At 35.1% G+C, this 23,996-nt stretch overlaps 2 protein-coding genes across 3 annotated transcripts in view; one reads left to right on the top strand and one right to left on the bottom strand.

The window, feature by feature from the left end:
- LOC124366292 overlaps positions 1–7,924 on the top strand; it is a 39,608-nt gene extending 31,684 nt beyond the window's left edge. For both annotated transcript variants that reach the window (XM_046822715.1, XM_046822716.1), the window contains 2 exons: positions 4,382–4,465; positions 7,491–7,924. In XM_046822715.1, the coding sequence (XP_046678671.1) occupies positions 4,382–4,465; positions 7,491–7,684 (278 nt within the window). In that variant the 3' untranslated portion in view covers positions 7,685–7,924. The remainder of the gene's footprint in view (positions 1–4,381; positions 4,466–7,490) is intronic.
- A 2,513-nt stretch (positions 7,925–10,437) lies between these two features.
- Positions 10,438–23,996, bottom strand: part of LOC124366881 (peptide chain release factor 1) — a 31,129-nt gene continuing 17,570 nt past the window's right edge. The window contains exons 2-5 of the mRNA XM_046823481.1: positions 15,766–15,937; positions 13,892–14,055; positions 12,093–12,198; positions 10,438–10,717 (exon numbers count right to left, since the gene is read on the bottom strand). Of these exons, the coding sequence (XP_046679437.1) occupies positions 10,497–10,717; positions 12,093–12,198; positions 13,892–14,055; positions 15,766–15,937 (663 nt within the window). The 3' untranslated portion in view covers positions 10,438–10,496. The remainder of the gene's footprint in view (positions 10,718–12,092; positions 12,199–13,891; positions 14,056–15,765; positions 15,938–23,996) is intronic.

Here is a 23,996-nt window from a genome sequence, read left to right as displayed (position 1 = left end):
AGCTTAAATAGGGAGAAGGTCTTGGAACACATACAAGACATACAACTTTGCCTTCGTTCTGGTTCAGAGAGATTGGCATCTTTAAACTTCCTGGGCTTCCATCTTAAGTCCAACCTCAAATGGCACTCTCACATTGACAATCTGGCCGCAACAATTCTAAAGGGTATATTTATGATTAGATAATTAAGAGGGAATGTGTCTCCTGATGTTCTCCTTTGCATCTACAATTGTCATGTTCATAGCCACTTGTCCTATGGAACTTCACTTTGGGCGAGTTGTTCCTATGCTCACAAATTATTTGTGTTACAAAAAAAGCTGTCCGTCTTATCTGTGGTGCAGACTGGCAGGATCACTGCAAACCATTTTTTGTTAGGCTAGGTATCCTAACTCTACCGTCAATGTACGTGTTTTTTCAGTTCTTATGTGCAAATCACAACTAAAGTTAGTGAAATACATAATAATTATATTACAAGAAATAGACATAATATAGTACAAAAAAGATGCATGTTGTCAGCGACTCAACAAAGCTTTTTGTATCAAGGGATTCAAATGTATAATACATTACCTGAAAAATTAAAAACTCTGACACTTCATAGTTTTAAGATAGCACTTAAGGAAATGCTATTGAATAAACCACTGTATAATATTACAGATTTTTATGGTGAAATAGCTGTACCATTTCCTTAAGTTTACATTTAAGTTTCAAATTGACGACTGTCACGCATTTTGTAAAATATCAACGACAATAAAGATTTCTGATTTCTGATCAGAAATGCCCCTTGCCATCAATGTTGATTTCAATGGACCCCGTCCTTCTGGCGAACAAAGAAAAACATCCTTCTTGAGATAGTGCCCAAATAACCCACTTATATAAAGTAGTCTAATATCAAGAAGTAGATAAGGACTCAGTTGCCTATTTCTAGCCTACATAGCTTCCTTTTGTGATGAAGAAAATAAAAACCGATCGTCATAATGACATGTAATTTTCACAGTAAGTGAAATTGTATAGGGTATTCTTTCTAATAAATTAGTTTTCTTAAGTCTCCAGTACGAAAACCTGTCCTGAAAATAGTAGAATCCGAATAATACCAAAGCACAAATTCTTTTCTTTAGTGTCAAACCAAGTTACTGTAATTATCACATTAATTTTACGCTTAAGCATACATATTATATTGTATGTTTTACCTCTTGAAACATAGCCATAAGACTAGAGTTAACTCACGTAACCTTTCAACACATTTGTAAGTGTATAGATGCAATAGGCCGTGGGATTTCGTCAATGAGATGGACATTTAATTAATTTATTTATTTGATCTTAATTAATATCACATTTCTTTAGAAGATTTTACACACAACATAAATACTCCATCTACAAATTAGTAGACCAGTAGCGTAGCCAGAAATTTCGTTCGGGGGGGGGGGGGGTCCGAAACCGGGGATCCGGGGGACGTTTTGTGTGTTATTTGCCAATGAGTTCACTGGTAAAAGGTAAATACCAAAAATATATGGAGCTTTAGTAACTACGCCTTATAGAAAGTGGAAAGATGTAATACGCAAATTCAACTCTCACTCACAGCAACTCTAGTACCACAAATTTTCTTGTATAGCTACAGAAACTTTACGAAGTTCGATTCTGGCCGAGTAGAAAGCACCAAAGTGATGTTGAATTCACTGGATAAGAAAGAAAAAGAACAAAACAGAGCTTCTCTCAAGCGTATAATTGACACGACTATATTCTGTGGAGAAAATGAAATACCCCTTCGGGGACATTGGGCCACTGACGGCCGAAAACCCTTTAGAAAAGGAGGGCAATTTTCGAGCGTTGCTCGGGTACAGATCAAACTAGCGGTCGGGAAATTCACCGGAAAAACTCTACTGACTAATCATGTTCTTCTAAAAGTTCGGCTACTTTGGATTTCACTGATTGAGGTATTTATGAATGAGTTATAATGACGATTTTTGTATCATTACACTATAGACGAGTATATTATCGGCCTATTTATCGGAAAAATAAAAAATCACTTTCGGTCGGAAATAAAATACACCTGAAAAACTCTAATTATTAGAACTTCAACTACTTCGGACTTCAGTTAAGCCGCGTTTACACCGGAATTGGCAACCAAAAATTGCCAACGCTAGTTGCCGATGGAAGTTTGCAATTTGTATCTGCAACCATGAACACAGTTTGCTCAATAACTGTAACTTGCAACCAAAAAATTAGACAGTATATAGAATGTCGAGTGCGGAAGAGGTTGTACTTGCTGCGGCAGAGTGTGTTGTTCTATGTAAATTGAGAAGACGGAGAAGACTTGGGTTCGACTTTCATTGCAGGCAAGAGCAAGAGCGATCTATTGAGTGACTTAAATAGGGATGATACAGATCCTTTGACGGGAGAATTAAGATGCGATGGCAGTATAAAAAACTGTTTAAGAATGTCGAGCAACGATTTTGAAATGTTTAATTGTGGGTATTGGACACATAATTATAAAAAAGGATACTAACTACAGGAAAACAATTCCAGTGCGTGAAAGGTAAGCTATAACTTTGTGATTTTTTGCAACTGGCGACTCTTATACAAGCATCAGTTATTTGTTTAAAGTTTCAAAAAGTGCGATATCTCTCTTTGTGCCAGATGTTTGTGAGGCTTTTATATGTTTCCTGAAGGATAACATACAGGTGAGTAAATGTTAAATACCTATCGACCACGTGGGGCCGATAGGTGGCAGGGGTAGCGGGGTTTGTTGCAGACTCAAGTCGCCGCTCAATTTGGCACTGCAACTCGTATTATTGCCGACCGAGGTTGGCAACCGCTTTTGATCTTTACCGACTTCAGTCGGAAAACCAAATTTTGGTTGCCAACTCGTAAAATCGGTCAGCAACTACAGTGTTGGCAATGCGAGTTGCAGTTGTTTTAAGGCGTTCGACTAAAAATTGCCGATAAAAGTCTGTAATCATTGGTTGCCAACTCCGGTGTAAACGTGGAATATCGGAATATACTAAGGAAAATGAAATAATACCTCAGTCAGTGAAATCCAAAGTAGTCGGAACTTCTTATCAGTAGAGTTTTTCCAGTGTATTATCCGACCGGAAGTGATTTTTTCAATTTTTCTTTGATAATGATATAGGTATTAGTCGGCGTTCAATTGATACCTAAAATCAACGTCCTAACATAATTCAAAGTACCACTTTTACCTCAACCACTCAACCAGTGAAATTCAAAATCGTCAAAATCTCAATCAGTAGAGCTTTTCCTCGGTATTTTCCGACCGGAAGTGTTTTATTGTTCTTTTTCTCGATAATTATATATGTATTAGTCGGCGTTGAATTAATATATAAAATCAACGTCCTAACATAATTATAAGTACCACTTTTACCTCAACCAGTGAAATCCAAAATCGTCAAAATCTCAATCAGTAGAGCTTTTCCTCGGCATTTGCCGACCGGAAGCGTTTTATTGTTTTTTTTTCTCGATAATTATATATGTATTAGTCGGCGTTGAATTAATATCTAAAATCAACGTCCTAACATAATTCTAAGTACAGTACCACTTTTACCCAACCACTCAACCGTTGAAATCCAAAATCGTCAACACTTGAATCTATAGAGAGCTTTTTTTCGTATTTATCGACCGGAAGTGATTTTTTCTCGATAATTATATAAGTACAGTGTACAGTTTCATGATAACAAAAATCGTCGTCCTAACTCAATCGAAAACACCACGTTTACCTCAATCACTGAAGTCCAAATTAGTTGAAGTTCTAATCAGTAGAGTTTTTCAAATGTATTTTCCGACTGAAAGTAATTGTTTATATTTTTTCGATAATTATATACACGTCTACAGTTTAATGACACCTAAAATCAACGTCGTAACTTAATTCTAAGCAGTCATTATACGTCCCCAACACGAATTTGAACGAAGTGGTCGCTAATTTAAACTGTTCGCCGTGTTACGGTTCAAGTTACTTTTTGACGTCACGTGACCGCGCCCTATAGAAATGCCGTGATTACACTACACTATCCGAAAGGCCGAGCCCAAAAGTATCGTTTGATACTTTATGATTCAAACGAAAGGACAATTATATTTTTAACAACGGTCACTTTAATCAATTAAATCAATCAATTTAATGTTTGTAGACAAGAGTAATGATAACCTTTCCTCTTTTCTCCTGCTCCATGCTTTATTTTTTTATATGTCTTAAAATTTCGGAGGGGGGGGTCATGACCCCCCCCTTCGCTACGCTACTGTAGTAGATCCTCCTAAAAGTTAGGTTCCCATTGTGTTTTTCGTGGCCCATTTATAGAAATCACTTCACCAAAGCACAATAAATTAATGTATTGTAGACAGAATCTTATTACTAGGTTATAATTCTTGATTTTCCAGAAGTTGGTGAGAAGAGAATCATTAAATACCTTGCTTCAGACAACCATCAGACGTTCATGTTGTGGTTGATCTGCAGTGTATCAGGTCAGTAATACTGTTTGGTAGAATTGTTACATTCATTGTGTTACCAATATTAATTCGTTATTTTCATCATGTTGGTTACTAAATCTAAAAAAAATTGATATGACCCTTTCTCCATTTACTTACTAACTAGCATTGCTGTTATTCCAGAAAGTACAGATTCAGGAGATACCCAAATCACTGGAAGGTCTAGAATAACAAAGTTTGGGGAACCTGTCTTAGGAATCGTTGAAAGCTAACAATAAAAACCATTTGTTCATTTCTTATGTATTAAGCTAGGTTATATTTAGACAGGTTAACAGGCATTTTTAAACCTGAAAATGTCAGCCTTCTTGCCCAGGAGCTTCAACACGGGTAAGTGACAATGTATTGTTCAGGCAACAAAGATACTTAGGTGGACGGACAATCAGTCGAGTAAATGTATGGATAGACTATTCCTCAGAAGTCAGTAAAATGAAAATTATCTTATTTTGGCAGGTTAGAGTCACAAGACACAGTGTACATAAATACAATTTATAATGATGCCATTAAATTTAAAACCTAAAAATTAAGGACAGGAAGATTGTTGTAAATAGGCACTGCAATAAATTCGTTGGTGATCTTTGGCATTAAAATATTAATTTTATTAAAATATATTTACTGTATGTACAACAGTAAATTTGAGAGCTAGGTAGAATTCATTCTTACAATCATTTAGTGGAATTAACAGCCATACTGTTAAAGGCTCTTCTAGTTGATGTTACATTTCAGAATTGTAAATTTTATAAACTGAGTCCAAAATGGATTTGGAAAATAAGTAGAGAACACTAGAATGAGAACGTGTTCAGTAGCATGACTAGACCTTGGCTTTGGGGGACGAATGTGATGAAATTTAAAGTAAAATATTTAGCTAGGTACTGTATTTCAAACAATTTGGATTGGTGTTACAAACATATTTTTATTTTTAGGGTTCTTGGGAGAAGGAGTTTCTATTCCTCCTCCCTTCTCAAATAGTACGCTACTGAACATGTTGAAAGTTCATACTGTGTGCCATCCATTAGGTACTTAGCATTGCAATATCAGCTTACAATGTGACAATAGGGCAATGTACATTGTTGTTCTCTAGTACTGTAACTCTCTGTAATGTCGGCTTGATAAACAATATCCATATACCTTTCCTTGTTGAATTGTGTTGTGTACTATATCACAATGAATGTTATCTTATGATGTCAGAAACTTGTGCTTCACTAGATTAAAAGAAGAATGAATATAAAAAAAATTTAATTTTTAAGAGTTAAAAAGTATAGTGTGTGGTTTTAAATATTTTCCATCACTATAAAATGTTAAATCGTTCACCAGGTATTTATAATAATTTATTTATTAGTAAAGCGAGAGTGGGCGGCAATGGGAAATTTAGATACGCTTTGAGTTCTAACTCTTTATAAAATAACAAAATGGTGTTGTACCAATACAAATTTATTATTTAACTGAAGGTATTTTTATTTTCAATAATCTTAAAACTGGACCAAGTAGTGTTAGTGTCAAAATTCTAAGGAAGCATCCGTAATAACTAATAGGAGAGGGGGCGTGAATAATTCTCAAATGTAAAATTTTGAACAGATCACAGAATTAATTATGATTGGTTCTATTGTTTCATGGTAGTCAAACTTCAAAATACTGAGGCACTCCGTGGGCGGATTTAGGGTGTGATCTCAGGGGGTTGAATCATAATTGATGGTCATGGATGTACCAATTTTAAATACAAATGTATAAAAAGCACATGCTTACTTTTCTCAACTAGCCTATAGTACGAGACATCAATGCAAGCTTGGGTTGTGGCGCGGTGTTGCCAGATATAATAGAATAACATCTAATGATGCGATAATCGATTGTATTAAACAATCGAGCGATCTTTACTTTCATCTATCTTCCTGAATCATTTACAGTATCTTTACAATTTAATTTACATGTGTTTACACTACGACACTGAGCGTGAGATAAAAACGTGCAGAACACTCGAATGCCTAAGAACAAATCGAATGTAAACAACCGGAAAGAAGCGAGCCGTCAAGTCGCCTCATACTGAGAATCAGCTGATACGACAATCTGGCAACGCCGCAAGGTGAGGGGAAAGTGGGATGCGGTAACTTCCCATACGGCCAGGCTTGCAATGATGTGTCTTGTACAATAATATTTATTTATTTTTTTTCTGCTCTAATTCTTTATATTATTCACAGGAACATGCCACAAGTGCTCACAGTTTAATAGTCTTACACCTACCTTAGTACTGGTTCTGTTATTGCAAAATGGGGTAGGGTACGATAAGCGAACCCGGTTTTTTATATCGAAGAATGTAATGATCGATACCTAATATTCGCATCTCAAATCCTAGACTATCAATCGATATAAAAGTATCTATAGTCCTCAATAACAATCATATATTTTAAATTAAAATATGACTTTAATATTTACAGTGATCAAACAAATTATTATTATATTATTAATTTGCTCCTCTCACAGTTACAGTTGTTTCTTTCCCACAAATTTCACATAATGGGTTTTTCGGTACGAGTCCTACATGTTGAAGTCACGAAAAAATGTCTTATCATCTTTCAAGGCAATGTCGTGTAGTTTTCTAAAATTGACTGCCATTCTTAATAATCAAATGTTACTTATATAAAATTGAAATATTACATTACGAGTATCATTTGAAAGTGTTTACTGCTGTTGGTACAGATTATTAAAGGTTAATTGTTCAAAATAATTAATCAGTATCGATTGATTATATCGATGGTTTGATTAAGTAATATCGTTTGCCAATTTCGATATAAAAAACCGGGTCCGCTTATCGTACTCTACCCGCAAAATGTTATATCAAAATTAATTGTAGGTGCAATGCACATATCTGATTAGACTGGCGCAATTAGACTTCCACTTGGAACAGCATGTATATGAGTTCTTTGCTTGCTTTTCTTTTGTAATTACTATCTGTCACACCAAAAAAGCTTATATTTTCTTTTAAAAACATCAAAGATAACTTTGTATGCAGGTGAAGGACTGGACTTATGGTTCCTTTCAAGAACCGTAAACGCAACTAATGAAAGTATGGAGGAAGTCAACAAAGCACTGAAGAACAACAACTTGACCATGTCTCTGCTCTTTCCTGTTATACAAACCAACTGCGTCTATGCGCCAGGACCTGGAGTCAAGACCAGACAAACTGACAAATATAGGGTCTTCTAGATGCAACTTGTGTGTCTATGCATTTAGTAACAATCAATAGTGAATAAAAGGCTTAAATATCATGGTTTTTATTCAGAGTTAGACAGCAGGGAATTCATGAAAGGGAGGAAGTATAACATTTCGTAGTTACTACTAGCTTCAGTGACAAATAACACAGTTGTATGTTCAATGGCTGTATATCCTACAATATTTTAAATATATCATATGCTGGTGTATAATAAAGATTCCATGTGCAGTAAACAGAATTTACTATTGCATCCCTAAAATAACCACTACTACGATCACCATGGTTCTTCCAGGCAGTGACATAAATTTTTTTGGAGGGGGCTAATTTAATGGGTGGTTTAGAAAGTGTAAAATACTCTTCAAAAATAGAGGCTCAGAAATCTTCCTTCAGGAAATTGTTGAGCTTTAATACTTCATGAATATGTTCTAGCAAAAAAAAAACTTCTGGGTGCAATTTTAATCTTTGCCTTACAACTTCAGGGGCAGGCCTTTTGGAGTTGAACCCCCCTCCTTATTATATGGCCATGATTCGAGATTCAAATTTTTTCTGAATTTTACAACTATGCAAATTTTATATATATGTATGAATGCAATATTTGCGTTTCACCAGCTGCCATCCAGTTCACATTAAAAACTCTATCCCTAAGAGTTTATCAATAAGGGCAAAAAATCTTTTTAGCAATCAATCTGACTTTCATAACTACATAAACAGATTGTCAAATGTACTTTTTGATAGGGGTATCCGAAACATCTTGTTGATAAACAAATCAGATCATCTTAAAAACAATTCCAGTGCTATTAATCATAAATTTATTATTCAATATTTTCCTAGCTTTCCTAAAATCAACAAATTCAAAAGGTTTATTTCCTATTTTTGAATCTTCCCCTGAAACTAGAAAATTATTTTCTAAGCCCTCTAAAGTAATCTTTGAAAAACCTCAAAATTTACAAAACACTCCCTTAACCTAAATTAAACTATGAAGGCAATCCAAAAAGTAAAAACATTAGATGTAATGAGTACAATCCTTGTAACAAACCAAGATGTGGCATTTGTAAGATGTTAATAAATTATAAATCTTTTAAAAGTAGTACAACTGATAAAGAATATCTTATTAAAGGTAACAATGATTGCACCACAAAAAACTTGTCATCTATCAACTAACTTGTAAATTCTATCCTAAAGATCATATTGGAAAAACTATCACTCCATTAAGAGTGGAGAATGACCTATCATCAGTTTGATGTTCATCAAAATTATGAGAGACCATTATCTGCTCATGTGATTCAACACAATCAAAATAAACTAAAGAATTGCTTCGTCCAAAAAGGTATTTACCATTTAGAGCCAAATTCCAATCTAAATTGGTACTAATATGATAAATTTAAGAAATGTAGAAATCGCACATCAATTAATTTTAAAATCAAGGCAAGGCAACCAGATGGGTTGAAAGTGATTTCCTTTTCCTTCTTATATACATTTTTAGTTCTATGTAAACATTTACAAATATTCTAGATACAGCTTATTGGAATCTGGTTGTTTATGGTATTTATTCGTTAAAATTATTTTTATGGTTATGTTTTTTATTCTTGGTTTGGGTTCTATTTCTATGTTTTATTAATTCAGTGTGTTTCTAATGAAGGTTCTGGGAACTCAAAAATTATAACACGATCACTGGATTTTCTGTTTTCTTTAAACTACTTGGAAGAGTGTGTGTGTACAGATATTGATGTATATCTTGAAATATTCTAGCTACGCTGTAGAGAGCTATGTTTACTCAGCAGATGTTAAACTAAAACTGAATTTTAACATCTTGAGTTTAAATGAACAATATTAATTAAACAATTAACAAACAAACAATAAAGCTCACATCTTAAAGCCAAGTATTTTTTAGCAGAATGTGAATTATTTAAACATGATACATCATAATAAAAATAGAAGGGGCCAACCGTCGTTCCCTCAAAAATTTGAGTAGGTTTGTGCCCTCTCAAACCGAAATTTTGAATGTACCGCAGCACTGAATGGAAGCGGTTTTAAAAAGAGGCTGAAACTGACTGGACTAACAATCTCGGCTACAATGGTTCATCTTCCCAGGAGAGTTCACTTCTGGCTTGTTTATACCTTCCAGTTGTTCCTACACAGGAAATTGATGTGTCACTTCAATCTGGGCAACCCTATGGATGTCCAAGAGCAGCACATCACTAACCACAAATGTTGAGATATTGGGGTGCAAGGGTAGTTCTATAAGTCTAGTCTACTGCGGGAGATGACTGTTGGAGTTGGTGGGGTAAGTGTTAAGGGCTGTTGCTAGCCAAGGCATAAGGGTGTTACACCCCCTGCCTGCTTTGATTGGAGAGGCTGGTACAGAGCAGTTTCCCATTCTTCCAAGGAGACATGACTGAGATTAATGCCCGAAATCCTTCCTCATAGATCTTGATAGGAGGCAGCCACTACCCCCAACTTCACCAATCCAGAATATACTGTCACTTCTGATGCACCGCAAGGATCCTTTTAGGACGAAGTACAATTTCTCACTAAGTAAAACTTCTTGTAGTATGAAAGCTTAATTCACTCCCCTTATCTCTTGTTAATCTCTCCATCACACTCGGTATTTTAATGGACTTGCTCTAAATATGATTAAAAGTGGGAGTGACAAATCCGTCCAGTGATCAAATTAAGTCATTCTTAGAGCAAATGTAATAAAAATATACACATAATGCTGGTTTGTTGGAGTATATTCAAAAATAAGTACAAAGTCAACACTAAATTTTATTTTACAAAATTACAAAACCACTAGAACAATATTTTTCAAGTCAGCCCTTCCCGATCCTTCCACTGCTGTTTCAACTCGGCTAGTTTCCTCCTCTTCTGGTCCATGCGAGCACTTTTCTTCCTCTCTATGTTTTTTATTTGAGCCTCTATGGAGTTATCTCCATTGATAAGATTGTCCAGCTTGGTAAGGAGCACTTCCCGAGCCAGTTTCCGGTTCTGATCTTGAGATCTGGTTTGGTGACATTTGACAACGATTCCTGCAGGTAAAAAAAAATAAAATAGATTACATCTTAATTTAAACCAATTCTTCAGAATAACAGATGTGTTTAAAATATTTATACTAAACAAACAGATCTGAAAGTACTTTTTATATAATAACAAAGAGATGGTAAGGTAAGACGTTTTTGCAGTTGAAGAAACTTGTAAACTCTCCAATTAAAAAAACACACACACACAATATATTTGGCTTGTTTAATGTTATTATTTGTTTTCCATTCAAATATTTTGTAGAATCAAAGTCAATTAGCATTACCAGTGATAAATCAGTTTTTAATAATGTTATAAGATCATGTTTATTTAATATACAGAGTAAACAAGAACAGCGAGTTGTTTAGAAAAACTTCTATTTTGCCTAACCTGTTTTTCTTTTCTTGGCCTGAGCCAGGCTGCGGGATAGCTTCTCCAACAGCAAAGCTCTTATAAAAGATTGGGAAAAGAGGATAAGAATCACTAATTGGAGTAGAGCCTCAGGATTACGACAATCTAAAATATTTATCTCTCCTTAAGCTAAAGGGTGGGAATCTTTCCTAGATCAGAGTAAGGAGGATACAAGACTGATATTAGGGATGTTGACAGGACATGGCCCCCTAAGGAAACATCTTATGAGGGTGAGCCTTAGCCAGACTGACGAATGTAGACTTTGCGGAGAAGAGGAGGAATGAGCAGAGCATATTTGCTTAAATTGTCCTGCAATATAAAAAATTCGGAAAAGATTCCTAGGGGCATATCTCCTCAGCCCCAAGGACATCAGAGAACAGGAGTCCTCAAATCTGATCGGCTTCTGTAAAGTCTCAGATTCTGAGGACACACATATAATTAAGGGAGGTGCAAAGGTCCTTTTTAGGACTATGTGCAGGGAAAACTGTCCTTTTCCCTCAGGATAAAAAAACCTGTTTTGCAGTAAAAATAGTAAAATGTGTTCCTGACAGATTATCTTTGTTTTGGAGGATAACTCTGATAAATTTACAACTATAACATGTATTTAATAACTGTTCACATTATACATTTAATGGGTAAATAAGTTTTGTTATGCACAAATAAATGTAGAAAATAAAATATAGCGAAGAGCAACTGTGTTTATCAGTAATATAAAACATTACAAAATAGCCAAAGCCAAAGCCTAAATCAGACTAAATCTAAAATACAACAATAAAAAAATATTTTAGTAGAATAGGTCTAATAAAAATAGTTTTATTAGCGCTGTTTAAATGATTATTAGCTTGAAAGACACGATTACTTCAACTGCATGTAACGTGAATGCTTCATCAGCTTTGAGAATTCCACAAAACAAATTTCTGCATTATCCGCACAAAAGTACTTTAACCGGATAAATATTGGTGCAACTACAGTTACCAGTAGGTTTGTGTAACAGGATGACACAGTTGCTGGTTTTGTTCGTAGCTTGACCTCCAGGACCTCCTCCTCTGACAAACTGCTCTTCCAAGTCTTCTTCGACTATCTGAAACCAAGATGTTCTTGGTAATTTCATCAACAATTCAATTGGATCACTATAAACTTTTGCAATAAATGTCACACAGTAAAGTGCTCCTGAAATGTTATACAACAATGAACATTACATTAATAAACAGCTCTATAGTGTATTGCTTTGTTAAAATATTGCTAGAAATTATAAGACGATTTCTTTAAACATAGTGGCTCAAATTTAGCAAGATATAACTTTATTTCTTATAATATATTATACTCCATCACTTAACCCCCTTAAAGGCTTTCCAAGTTGATTCATTGCTGACTTATGATTTAAAAAAAAACATGCTGACGAGTTAATCTGCTGTGCAACAAGACCCGTTTTATTTTGCTTTGCGACGGGTGGCAATTTGACTAGAAATACCTGTCTTCTCTTGTCAGATGGTTATCTGAGGAGTTTTTCCGTGGCCAATTCCTTTAACCCTTCCCACGCCATAGACGGATTATATTAGAATGGCAGACTTTGATCAAAACGCCAAATAGAGTTATATCCGATATTATACATTATGTCTCTTGGAGAGTTATTTAGTTCACAAAAGGCCTTTGAAATGCCTGGTGCATGCTCCATGCTTATCGTGGTTGCAGAGGAAGTATTTATAAACGACCTTCACTCTGTGGCAAGGGGAGGGGAGCGCCCCTTGGTCTAACTCCGACTACCTGTTCATCAGTTCTGCGTCTCCTACAGAGCCATAACCGAACATATCCGTGGCATGTACACTGCTTTCACTGCTTCCTCGGTTCTACGAGTGCGCACGTCTACTACATATCTTGTTATTATTTTTCATCATGTGGTAGGGTTGTGCTTAGTATTTATATTTACAGATAAATATTTATCTTGTTTTATAGTAAAATGCAATGAAACTTTTCACTTTAATTACATTTTACAATGAAATTAAAATTCAGTACCGCTCAGCTGCAACGAGTGACGCTCAGGCAAGTTCCCGAATGGGTTAAAAACATATTTTATCATAATGCGATTCCAGGAACAGCAACAATAAAAATTGCAGACATCAAATTTCTCTGAAAAAATGACGTCATTGGTTATGTCTCTGATCGGGGACGGCAGCACATCTACATAAAGATTGTAAACAATATTACCCTCTTCCTCACTCTCACCCCTGCACACTATCATCCCCTTCCGTCATCGCCGGCCTCTCCAATGGAATTAGACATCACATTTAGCTACACATCGTCAAGGTCACTGTTACGGCCGACAATGCTACCACCAAACATTTCCAATCCACTCGAATCACTTGGTTCTAAATCACTGTCAAACAATGGGACTTTTAAATTGCTAACCGAAATTGTGCTTATTCCCGCCATTGCAATGCACATAGTATTGTGTAACAATAAAAAAACACATTGCACAGTTACTAAAAATGAAGCTATTTAGCTCCTGACTCAAATATGGCAATATCAACCACTAAAAACGCACTTAAGAAAGGTCAACGTTAGTGCTAGAGCCAAACTAAGTGTATATACAAACATTACCGAAGTTCTCAAATCGGAGAGGGCAGCACCTGAATAGGGTTCGGCGTTTCTCCGATCGGAGTCGTTTGCAATGAATATGGTCTGTATTGCGGTTACCACTGTTCTCACAATTTCCTGTATAGTATAACAATAACTATTTTACACTTACTTTAAGATATTAGGATTCATACACGCACCTGTGGCTGTAACGAGAAGTCGAGATGTTTTTTGCTCACTAATGCTGCGCCACTTGTGACTACAGTTGCCTGACCCATGAGCCATGGTTGGGTCAGGCCATGACCTCTCAGTAATGTCTTCAGCATCATATCACTCTCTGGTTCTTCAACAGGGCTCTTCCTTTCTGCAAAACGTGTTCCTCAAAATGATCAACAACATCTTTAATATGTTAACTATCTATGCTGTGAGGTCAGCTATCCACCATGGATTTTTCAAAATCAAATTTTGGAGTGGAATTAGCTACTTGAGCTGATATCATCTTGCATGAAGATCTGCTTGGTTAGGCAGATCCAAATCCAATTGAACTTTTATCCGGAACGGTTTAACAATGAACATTTTTTTACAATTTTTAATTTCAATAATTCATAACTAATTTGTGTTGTAATTCATGGTTTAACATTAATAATTCCACTCTAAATAACTCAAAATCCTTGATAAGTTTAAATTTTGCATTTTCTGAAACAGTACCTTCTTTATTTGAAGTCTGATTTTTTCGATAGCATTATGAAGGAATCTGGATTTTTTCCGGACATTCTGCATTGTTCAGTGATACAAGAAATCAGTAGCACTACATTTCAAGACCTGCAATCTGATCTCTTCCTCAGGTGTTATAACTAACTTAACATAACTAAAATCTAGGTTATCATAACAAATAATACCAGAGAGTTGTGACTTGCATAAGTCAGGAATAACAACAACCATGGTGTGCATCAACTCCAAGCACAATATCTCTAAAACATGCACTTAATAAAAGCAAAACGATGATTATTAAAACTGAACTAAACAATACAGGTCACAACTAGTCTGCACTGAACATCTGGTATGATTTCTTTATTTTTAACCAAGTTTGTAGTAATGTATTAGGTTAGTTATACACCTGAGGAAGAGATCAGATTGCAGATCTCGAAATGTAGTGCTACTGATTTTTTGTATTACTGAACAATGCCAAATGTCCGGAAAAATCATGATTCCTTTACAATCCTATTGAAAAAATCAGAACTAAAATAAAGATAAATTAAGTCAGAGTTTAAGAAGATGCACACTTTAATAAATTGAAATTCAACAACTGCAAAAGTAAGCAAACTACTTTAAACTTTCATTTTTTTGACAATAATCTCCCTCACCCCTTGACATGATTATGCATTTGTGATTGTTAAACTATATCTATCCTATTATATTGTACAGTTTTGTTTTCTTTGGTATTGTTCTGGGTTGAGTGATAGCAATATTTATCCAGACGAGTGTCCTACCTGATCCTCTCAAAGTCAACGATTTTTGTTCTTGATAACTTGAACCTTGTTTATTCAAAATATTTGACATACAAATTGTTCCCTTGTCTTTCAGATTTGAACGATTAAGATTCCGCTGTAGTAGTTCTTTGCAACTTATTTTGAATAATCATTAGGTTTATTACGTGAATGTTTATGAATTTCTGTCAAGAGAATTTTTTCTAAGATATCAAATAGGCTACTGTTTGTACTAATTTCACTGTTTAGTTTGAAATTTAATTCTGATATACTATATATTGGTTGTTGGCAATCGATGAGACTTAAAAAATTTCAGCTTTTTAGATTCATTGTTACTAATTAATTATATTTTTTCCTATGAGATTGAAATCATTGTCGTTGGTCGATTCAGTAGTGAATGTGTTACTCTCCTTCATGTATCACCTAACTTTACAATAGGAGATTCCAAAAATATTTCCTACAAAATGTTTCCTTTGTTTGAAATATTCGATAATAAATTTAAACTGTTTCATCATTAGTTGATGGATTTCACCTAACAATTTCATAACCAAAATTTTAAAAGTGTCAAAACTAACTAACTTACTTACCTTGTAAACAGAATTCTACAGCTTCAGGTTTTTCTACATTCTGGTTCTTCCTGAACTCGTCTTTTATTCGGAACAAGAAATAATCTTTATCAGTAAACTTCAACGTTCTTGAGTAGCGAATGAGATCTCTGTACAAACTAATTATTTCTTTCACCGTTGGTTTGGTCATAATCTGAAAAAAAAAAAAAAAAAAACAACTGTTTAACTATCCAAGTCAATATTTAATTACACGGTAAGTAATGATCACATTAACTGTACTAATATATAGTTTATATAAATAATCCTTACTCTGCCACACTCACCAGTAACCTACAAAAACTATGACAAGACTTTGATAGTCAAATTGCCCGGGTTAAGATATCAAGGAAAACATGTATTTTATCCTAAATTCGGTGTAAAGACATCCAATCTTAATAAAACTATACTTTTTCATCATTTCAATGAGTATGAGGTTATAAGTATAAGTTAATCATTATATATTCTGCAATTGTGATAGGAGTGCTATTTGAAGATAACATAAAACTGTAGCCTCTTTCCTAGATGACACAGCAATATTTGCATCTCATGATGTCCATTTGAAGAACCAATCCAAAAATTGCACCACTCACAGTACTGATGTGGTTGAAATTGTAGTTGGAATACTAAAATAGGCTACAAATAACATTGGAAAGGCTTGTAGTAAACAGATAGAAATAAAATCACAAAAGACGTTGGCTCAGCTTGACGTACTTGCCACTTTTGCACATGGTCAAGTGGTGTAGGTGGTTCAGTTTGATAACATTTTACATCAGGTGGAAAATTATACAGATCCAATTTTTAAACTGACATTCAAAATAAATAATTTTAATTACAACAATTAAAATTGTAACAAATCAACTAAAATTAGATGTAAACACACTGTAGGCCTAAACATACTCTCTGACCTAAAAGCGCTTTTCATAAAAAGTTAACTTAAGAAAAACAAATGAAACTGATTTAACAGATGATGCATTGTGGTTTTCCTGGTTTGAAGACTAATGCTAAATATATTCCGGTGCAAAAAAGAAGGTAATAGGTCCACATCCTGTCCTAAGGTGTGAGTGTTGCAGCGAACATCTGCTGCTTCTACGCACGAACTCCTTAGCTGAAGAGACGAATCAAAGTCGAAACAGAAAATCCGCAAATATGTCTAGAGCGTTAGCTCAGAGAATAAGTTTGCATTGACACACAATCCAAAAGCGTTTTGGCCGTCATGGAGTAACGGATCCCAAAAGGGTGACCGGGGTCTGCGAGCTTTCGGATCCCAACCGATCTCTTTGTGACAAAGCCTTGTCGCCTGGACAAAGTGTCTTGCAAAATGGGGAAATGATTTATGACCCAGTTTGCGTATGATCCTGTTTTTGTTACATTTCGAACGGAGTGAGAGTGGAGTGTTGAAAGAGCGCTGCAATTGAAAATTCCACTGGTTGTAGAGTGCGATCTGTGATAAGGTTTTTTTTGGTGAAAAATCATAAACCTTTGGCTGTATGCCACACTTCTGGCAAGGAACAAAAAACATCCCTCAAGATAGTATCCAAATTCAAGCTCACATCACATGAGCGCTTGTAAAAGTTATCTTTAACTTTGGTACTACTAGTAACATACTAATCTAAATCTACTTATAACAAATGGTTATAGTGACAGAGTGGCCTCCTTTTCACAGACATTACTATCTTTTGGGAGGTAGAAAACAAGAACTGATCATCATAATGACATGTAATTTTCACAGTAAGCCAAATAAAGTCTGTTCTTTCTAATAATGTAATTTATTAGGTTCCTGGTAGGAGAAACTCTTCCAAAAGTAGTGGCCTCCGGATAACACCAAAATACTAATTCTTTTCTTTTGTGTCAAACCAAGTTACTATAATTATCACATTACTTTTACACTTAAAAACACATATTGTATATTTTACCTCTCGAAACATAGCATTGAGACTAGAGTTAATACATGTCACCCTTCAATACTTTTCTCTAGTATTGAAAAGCTTTACAATATTTACAACCTGCCCGGCTAGCAGTGATAAACTGCTTTTATGAAATGAGAGTTAAGAATTTTTCACATAAGTTTTACTAGGAGTCAAATCCAAATTGTTCAGAATCACCTTAGTAATAAGTTAATAACTCATCTTTAGCCACTACAGCTGTTAATATTACATTTGCCCTTAGGATAGTTAGGTTAGGTGAGTTATTTAACCTCAAATTAAAACAGTTAAATTACAAAAAATACTCTAGCTTAGGGTAGTTGACCCTCAGGTATGCCCAACAATCAGGTAGTCTAGCAGGTTAGTTGAGACTTTATTAATTTACAACAAATTAATAGTTATCCTGCACCTAATTCCCTAGTTTGTTGATGTCATGTGAGCCAAGTTTGGGTTAGTCTATTACTATTACTTTTTCGTTACTTTTTAATAAATTGCTTACTAACTTGTGGCAAAATGACAGTTCAAAAATCAGTATTTTAAGGGTGGTTTAAAAAATCATTTCAGCCGCCTAAATTTGGTTATGATAGCACTAAACAAAATATTAGGAACTAAAACGTTTACTTAACAAATCTATGAAGATTAGGATATTTTACATTCAATAAGCATACTGTAATACAAGTTTGGAAAATGTTTACTAACAATTTACAGCAATAGTAAAGTAACACGAGACTCACGAAAAATCGCAAAAAACTTATAAAAATAAACTTTACACTATTATCATTGAACAAATGGCAAACTGAGCAGCCGACGCAGCATTACAAAATCATACCGACCATATGCCGAACTAAACTCGAAAGCATAATAGAGAAACAACAGCTGTTTCTCATATTCAACAGAATGAATACATTAACCAAAACGCGCCACACTGGTATACTCAGAAAACATCTAGCTTCGCATGCCACATAGGTGTGCACTAATTTAGGCCTACACTCAATTTAGTTTTCTTGTAACGAGGCATATGTGTTCTAAATTTCAACTTTCTGGTATATCAGGAAGTTGGAGAATTGGTAATGAGTGAGGGCTTTGACTTTCATACATATAGAGATTACACGGATATTTAAATTTTTTTTATGTTTATTAAATTAAGGATAAGTGTAAGAAATCTTGCGGCCCTAAATTTATCTGTTGATTAATGAATTTTTTATTTCATTCTAGGGATGGAAACGGATTGCGCACTCTGTACTAGAACAGGCACTTTTGGAGCAGTAAACTGTTAGCTTGGGTCTCACATAAGTCAATGGTAGAGTAAAGCTCGAGTAGCTGCTAACAATTTTTATGCTTGCAAACTTCTCTCCGATCAAAAGGTGTACATGCTCGAGTTTGAAAAATTAACCAGAAAGTAAATAGTAGATGTATTAATAGGAGTTACATTACAATGTACATTGTTATTTCTGCGTTTTGGACATATAAAGCATATTATTTATGAACAATAACTCCTAGTTTTATGTCTGTAATAGCGAGAAAGGTACTAGTTTTTGACCTAAAACTCAAAACTAGAAAATTTGTGATCGACTAAGACCACAATTTTATGCGAGATTGGTAGAAATATACTGTTTGTGAGTATGAAATAGTAGTTAACAAAATTACACGACCAAGATAATGGCTTAAAAACTCCATATTGAAAGTAACGCCGAATTTCTTGAACCGGTTCGTCAAGAATTTAGATGGCAATTTCATAACAACTATTCGTATAGTTCGTGTAATCTCCAACAGTACACTTGTACATGTTTTGTATAAAAATTTGGCTTTAATGGATCACATTTATCTGATTTGCAGACAGCGTCTAAACCAAGCAGACAATATATGACTATAACACGTCATATCGGAAACAGCTAAACGATATGGCAACACCGCCACTACGTCATCGGGCTATTTTAATACGGGCTGCTTTATTAATGTTTCGTGTATTAACGTAAGCGATTGTTCACGTGGCTACAACATTTTAGAATATCTCAATATCTTCTTCTAGTAATAAAGACAGTGTATTGATCTGTCTCATTTCTTTTTCATCTCATTTGTCACGCGATCATCTGTTACCTTCCCACCAGGTTTATATCTGCTGACTATTTGGTTCTTTGAACACACAAGGGAATATTCCGTTCATACGACATATTCGTCATGTGAATAAGTAATAAAATTATATTTTAGATGTGTTGGGCCTTCATATTGTATTTTAGATCGCCAATGAAGATTTATCCACAAATCAAATTAAAGTTGAACTATATTTTTTAATAAAATAAAATACCGTTCCTAAGTTAAAATTTAAAAAATTTCAACCAAACTGCAACTTGAAACACATAACGCAGCTATGGTGGGAAGGATTGATACTATGCCAATGTTGAGTTTAGCTCCAATTCACCTTCCTCTTCCATGCAGCATCTGAAATCTGGTGCTGTTGCAGACTTGACTCCTGAAATATGAAGTCATGCTCGTCTGAGGGGTCCAAAAACAGTTGGCGACGAAGAACTAAGAAGCTCAAACGAAACCCCCCGCAGCATTCGACATCAGAGACACCCAGACTACAAAAAGTAGTGCAATCCAGGTGAAGAGGTATTCTCATTATCTCATCAGGTGCACAAACTGAGTACACTACGACGACGATCCCAAAGCAACAGCATCACATTTCAGATGTTGCACATAAGAGGAAGGTGAACTAACTCAACATTCGCATTGCATCTTAAAAATTCGGAAACTTGTGATCCAAAAAGACCAAAATTGTATACAAGATAGGTACAAGTGTACTGTTGAAGAGTATGCAATTTTAGAATCAAACGAAAACGTTGATATTAAGTCGCCATTTTTATTTATTTTTATTTCTGGTGGGTCGGTAAAATAATTTGGCATTGGTCTCATTATGAAGTTTTAGAGTCATTATCTTGCTTGTGATATTTTTTAAACACTATTTAAAATGTTTAGTTTTTAAAACAGATTTAACTGAGCAGAGTTTATTTATTGTTGCGGCATATGCCTACATAAATACGTAAGCCAACAGACTGTCTAGGGTTTTAACATTCTAAAAATTTTCATACTCTAAAATAGTATAATTGTACCTATCCTGTGGTCTTAGTCGGATCACAAATTTCCGAGTTATGAATGTTTAATATATAAACATTGATCTGAGAAGCCTACTTCAGTAAAGAAATTGTCAACTGTACCAACCATACGAGTAGTATAATAACAATTTCCTCCAAACAACCATACACAAAATGGGTTTTATGAACTATCTGACGAAACCCCATCTAGGAAGATTATAACTTGTAATGATATTTTTTAAATCAGTAAAACATCTACTTTCTTTTGATTAAAATAAAAAGTGGGTCCTTGTATATGCAATTTACTTGAACTTTACACCTCAAATTTGCTGGTCTTGAAAATTTTTATTATAATATTTAAAAACTAGAAGAATTTTATGCAAATTGCGTGTAAAAGATGTTTTCGTATTATAGGTACTAAAAATAGAGCTGTTACAGTTTGAAGATTTTTAGTGCAGCGAGTGGACGACGCAACCAATAAACGACTTAATCGATTGTTGGTTTGTGTTATTATGTACGACTTTGTCCCGTTTGATATATCTTTCATAGTATCCAAAATACCTTCAATGATGATATCACTTACGTAAAGTGACCCCATCCAACGTTTCTGCCAATAACGTCAAGACCAGATGAGCGCTAACGATGAGGATTGAAGCACTAAGGAAGTGGATTGAAGCACTAACGACGGTGATTGAAGCACTAACGACGGTGATTGAAGCACTAACGACGGCGATTGAAGAAACTAACGACGGGGATTGAAGCGCTAACGACGGTGATTTGAAGCACTAACGACGGGGATTGAAGCACTAACGACGGGTATTGAAGCACTAACGACGGGTATTGAAGCACTAATGATGGGGGTTTGAAGCACTAACGAACGGGGATTGAAGCGCTAACGAAGGGAATTGAAGCACTAGCTCACCGTGAAGTTGTGGACGAGATTAATTTCACGTGAAGTTAGCCCCACCCACAGTTTTTTGCATAGCGCCAAAACCGAATAAGCACTGACCACTGATGGATATTGAAGCACTAACCAAAAGCCCTTTTTACACTATCAGTGTTTTCTGAGCAAGGCCAAATTCACAGACCTCACTATAAATATCTTGGACTGGAAGTAAATTACAATGACCGAAAAAGTAGACGCTCTATGGCCGAATTAGGCTTTCCAGCCCCGTGTATGTATGTACAGGGTGTTTCAAAATGACGTTTAAACATTTTAGGTAACGGTTAATCATGCTACTAGAACATGCTATAAACTAGAAGAAAAATTCCTATAAAACACATTTTCTAAAATGCTTCGTTTTCGGTCTGTATGTGTGCCTTTTGTTTTAGTAAATACTCATAAATAAAAAGTTCCATAAATTAAAAGATCGTAATTTTGCAAATTTTGCATAACATTTGTCTATTTTAGATGTAACACTTTGAAAAAAGATGAATAAAATATCTTTACTAGTTTCAAAATTGCGGCCGTTTTCAAAAAAATTGATGCTGAAATTTATGAAAACCTTAGTAGATAAGACAAAAATTATAAGAAACGTAAAAAGAGGTTGTTTAGTGATGAAATGTTTCACACCTCAATTGTTATGATCGGTTAAGAAATAACGGAGGAATTTGATTTCTAGTTGTGATTTTTATTGAACTGAAATATCGTACTTCAACTTTCGTAAACGCTGAATGAATAAACTCATTGGATAGAGAAACTATTAGTGCAACGATAAACGGTTGATCTTTGCAACAACGCGTTTGTCCTGATACTTACGCAACCATTAAAAAAGTAAAACAACTCAATTCTGACATTGAATGTTATCAACAGCCAGCGCTTAATGCGCCTTTGATGGTGCTTCCTCGAGAGTGAAATGCTTGAACAGTTCGAACGGAAAGAACACAAACAGCCAAACAAACAGCCGGCTGGTACAAACAAGCAGACAGACGGACCCGCGCTGTCTGTTTACCGATCGCTTTATACAGTAGATGTCGGCTGTGAGTCAGAATAGAACAGTCTGTCACTAAACGTTCGTCTGCCAGTTTTATCCCAAAAGGAATTTTCCACCAAGTTCAAGAATGGAATTGATAGATAGTGAAAACAATTGAGTACATTAAAAAAATACCCTTTTGGGGGTAGGATTCACAGAAGGAAAAAGGAGATTTCATCTTTGGTCAGATCCTTCTGCGGCTTTCGAGTGTTAATTTGTACACATTTATTTATATCGCGACTCTTCATGGTGCTAGTATATAGTTTTCGAAAAGACAGACGTAAGTAATAATAATAATAATAATTGATTTTCCCAAACAAGAAAATGTATATAACAGTATTTACATTAATCATTCATGTACATAACTTGAAAGAAAATACAAACAACAAATATCAATTTTTTAACTTATCAAGCTGATTTATATATTATAAAAATAATTAACTTTAATTACGCACTAACATTTCTTAACTATACAATAAATCTAAGGTTCTTGACTTATTTGAGATAATCTAAGGCCTCATTAGGCTATGCCTGATTCGAAGCTCTTTATTAAAAATTAAATTAAAATAATATGTGATAAAAAATAATTAAACAGAACAATCTCGATAGTAAAACAAAGGTATTTAACAAAACTAAAAAAGAATTAAACTAAAAATGCCTGGTGGGGGGGGGGGGGGGTGGGGGGGGGGGGGGGTGGGGGGGGGGGGGGGTGGGGGGGGGGGGGGGTGGGGGGGGGGGGGGGTGGGGGGGGGGGGGGGTGAACAGACGGAATTGAATCATCATGTAGAGTCTCAGGAGTTGTGTCATCTATAGGCTGAAATCTTGATGGGGGCGGGGGAGGGAAGAGTTATTTAATGCCAGAAGCTCCAGCAAACCAGGAGGTTCATTGCCTGCAATGGGAAAATTTCCAAGTTTCAAGATGCGCTACTATAGAATTCTTCATACTCTTTTAATTTTTCACATCTTTTTTATTCTCTTCGTACATTGGGTTCTAGTCAGTTGAATAACAAAGCGTTGTATCTTGTTCGATAGTTATCTCAAATTGTAAAAGTTCTGTTGTTTTTCTACCTTGAACCACATGAGTTGCTTATGTGATATTGAAGGCAGTTTTTGTTTTCAGCCAAGCCGGGGATGTTCGACTTCAAAGGCAAAGCCAAGTGGGATGCGTGGAACGGAAGGAAAGGTCTCGGGAAAGATGATGCTAAGAAAGCCTATGTCGAAAAAGT

The sequence above is a fragment of the Homalodisca vitripennis genome, chromosome 7, assembly GCF_021130785.1.
Source record: "Homalodisca vitripennis isolate AUS2020 chromosome 7, UT_GWSS_2.1, whole genome shotgun sequence".
In the NCBI taxonomy this organism is placed as follows: Eukaryota; Metazoa; Arthropoda; class Insecta; order Hemiptera; family Cicadellidae; genus Homalodisca; species Homalodisca vitripennis.
This window is presented reverse-complemented; position numbering and strand designations above follow the sequence as displayed.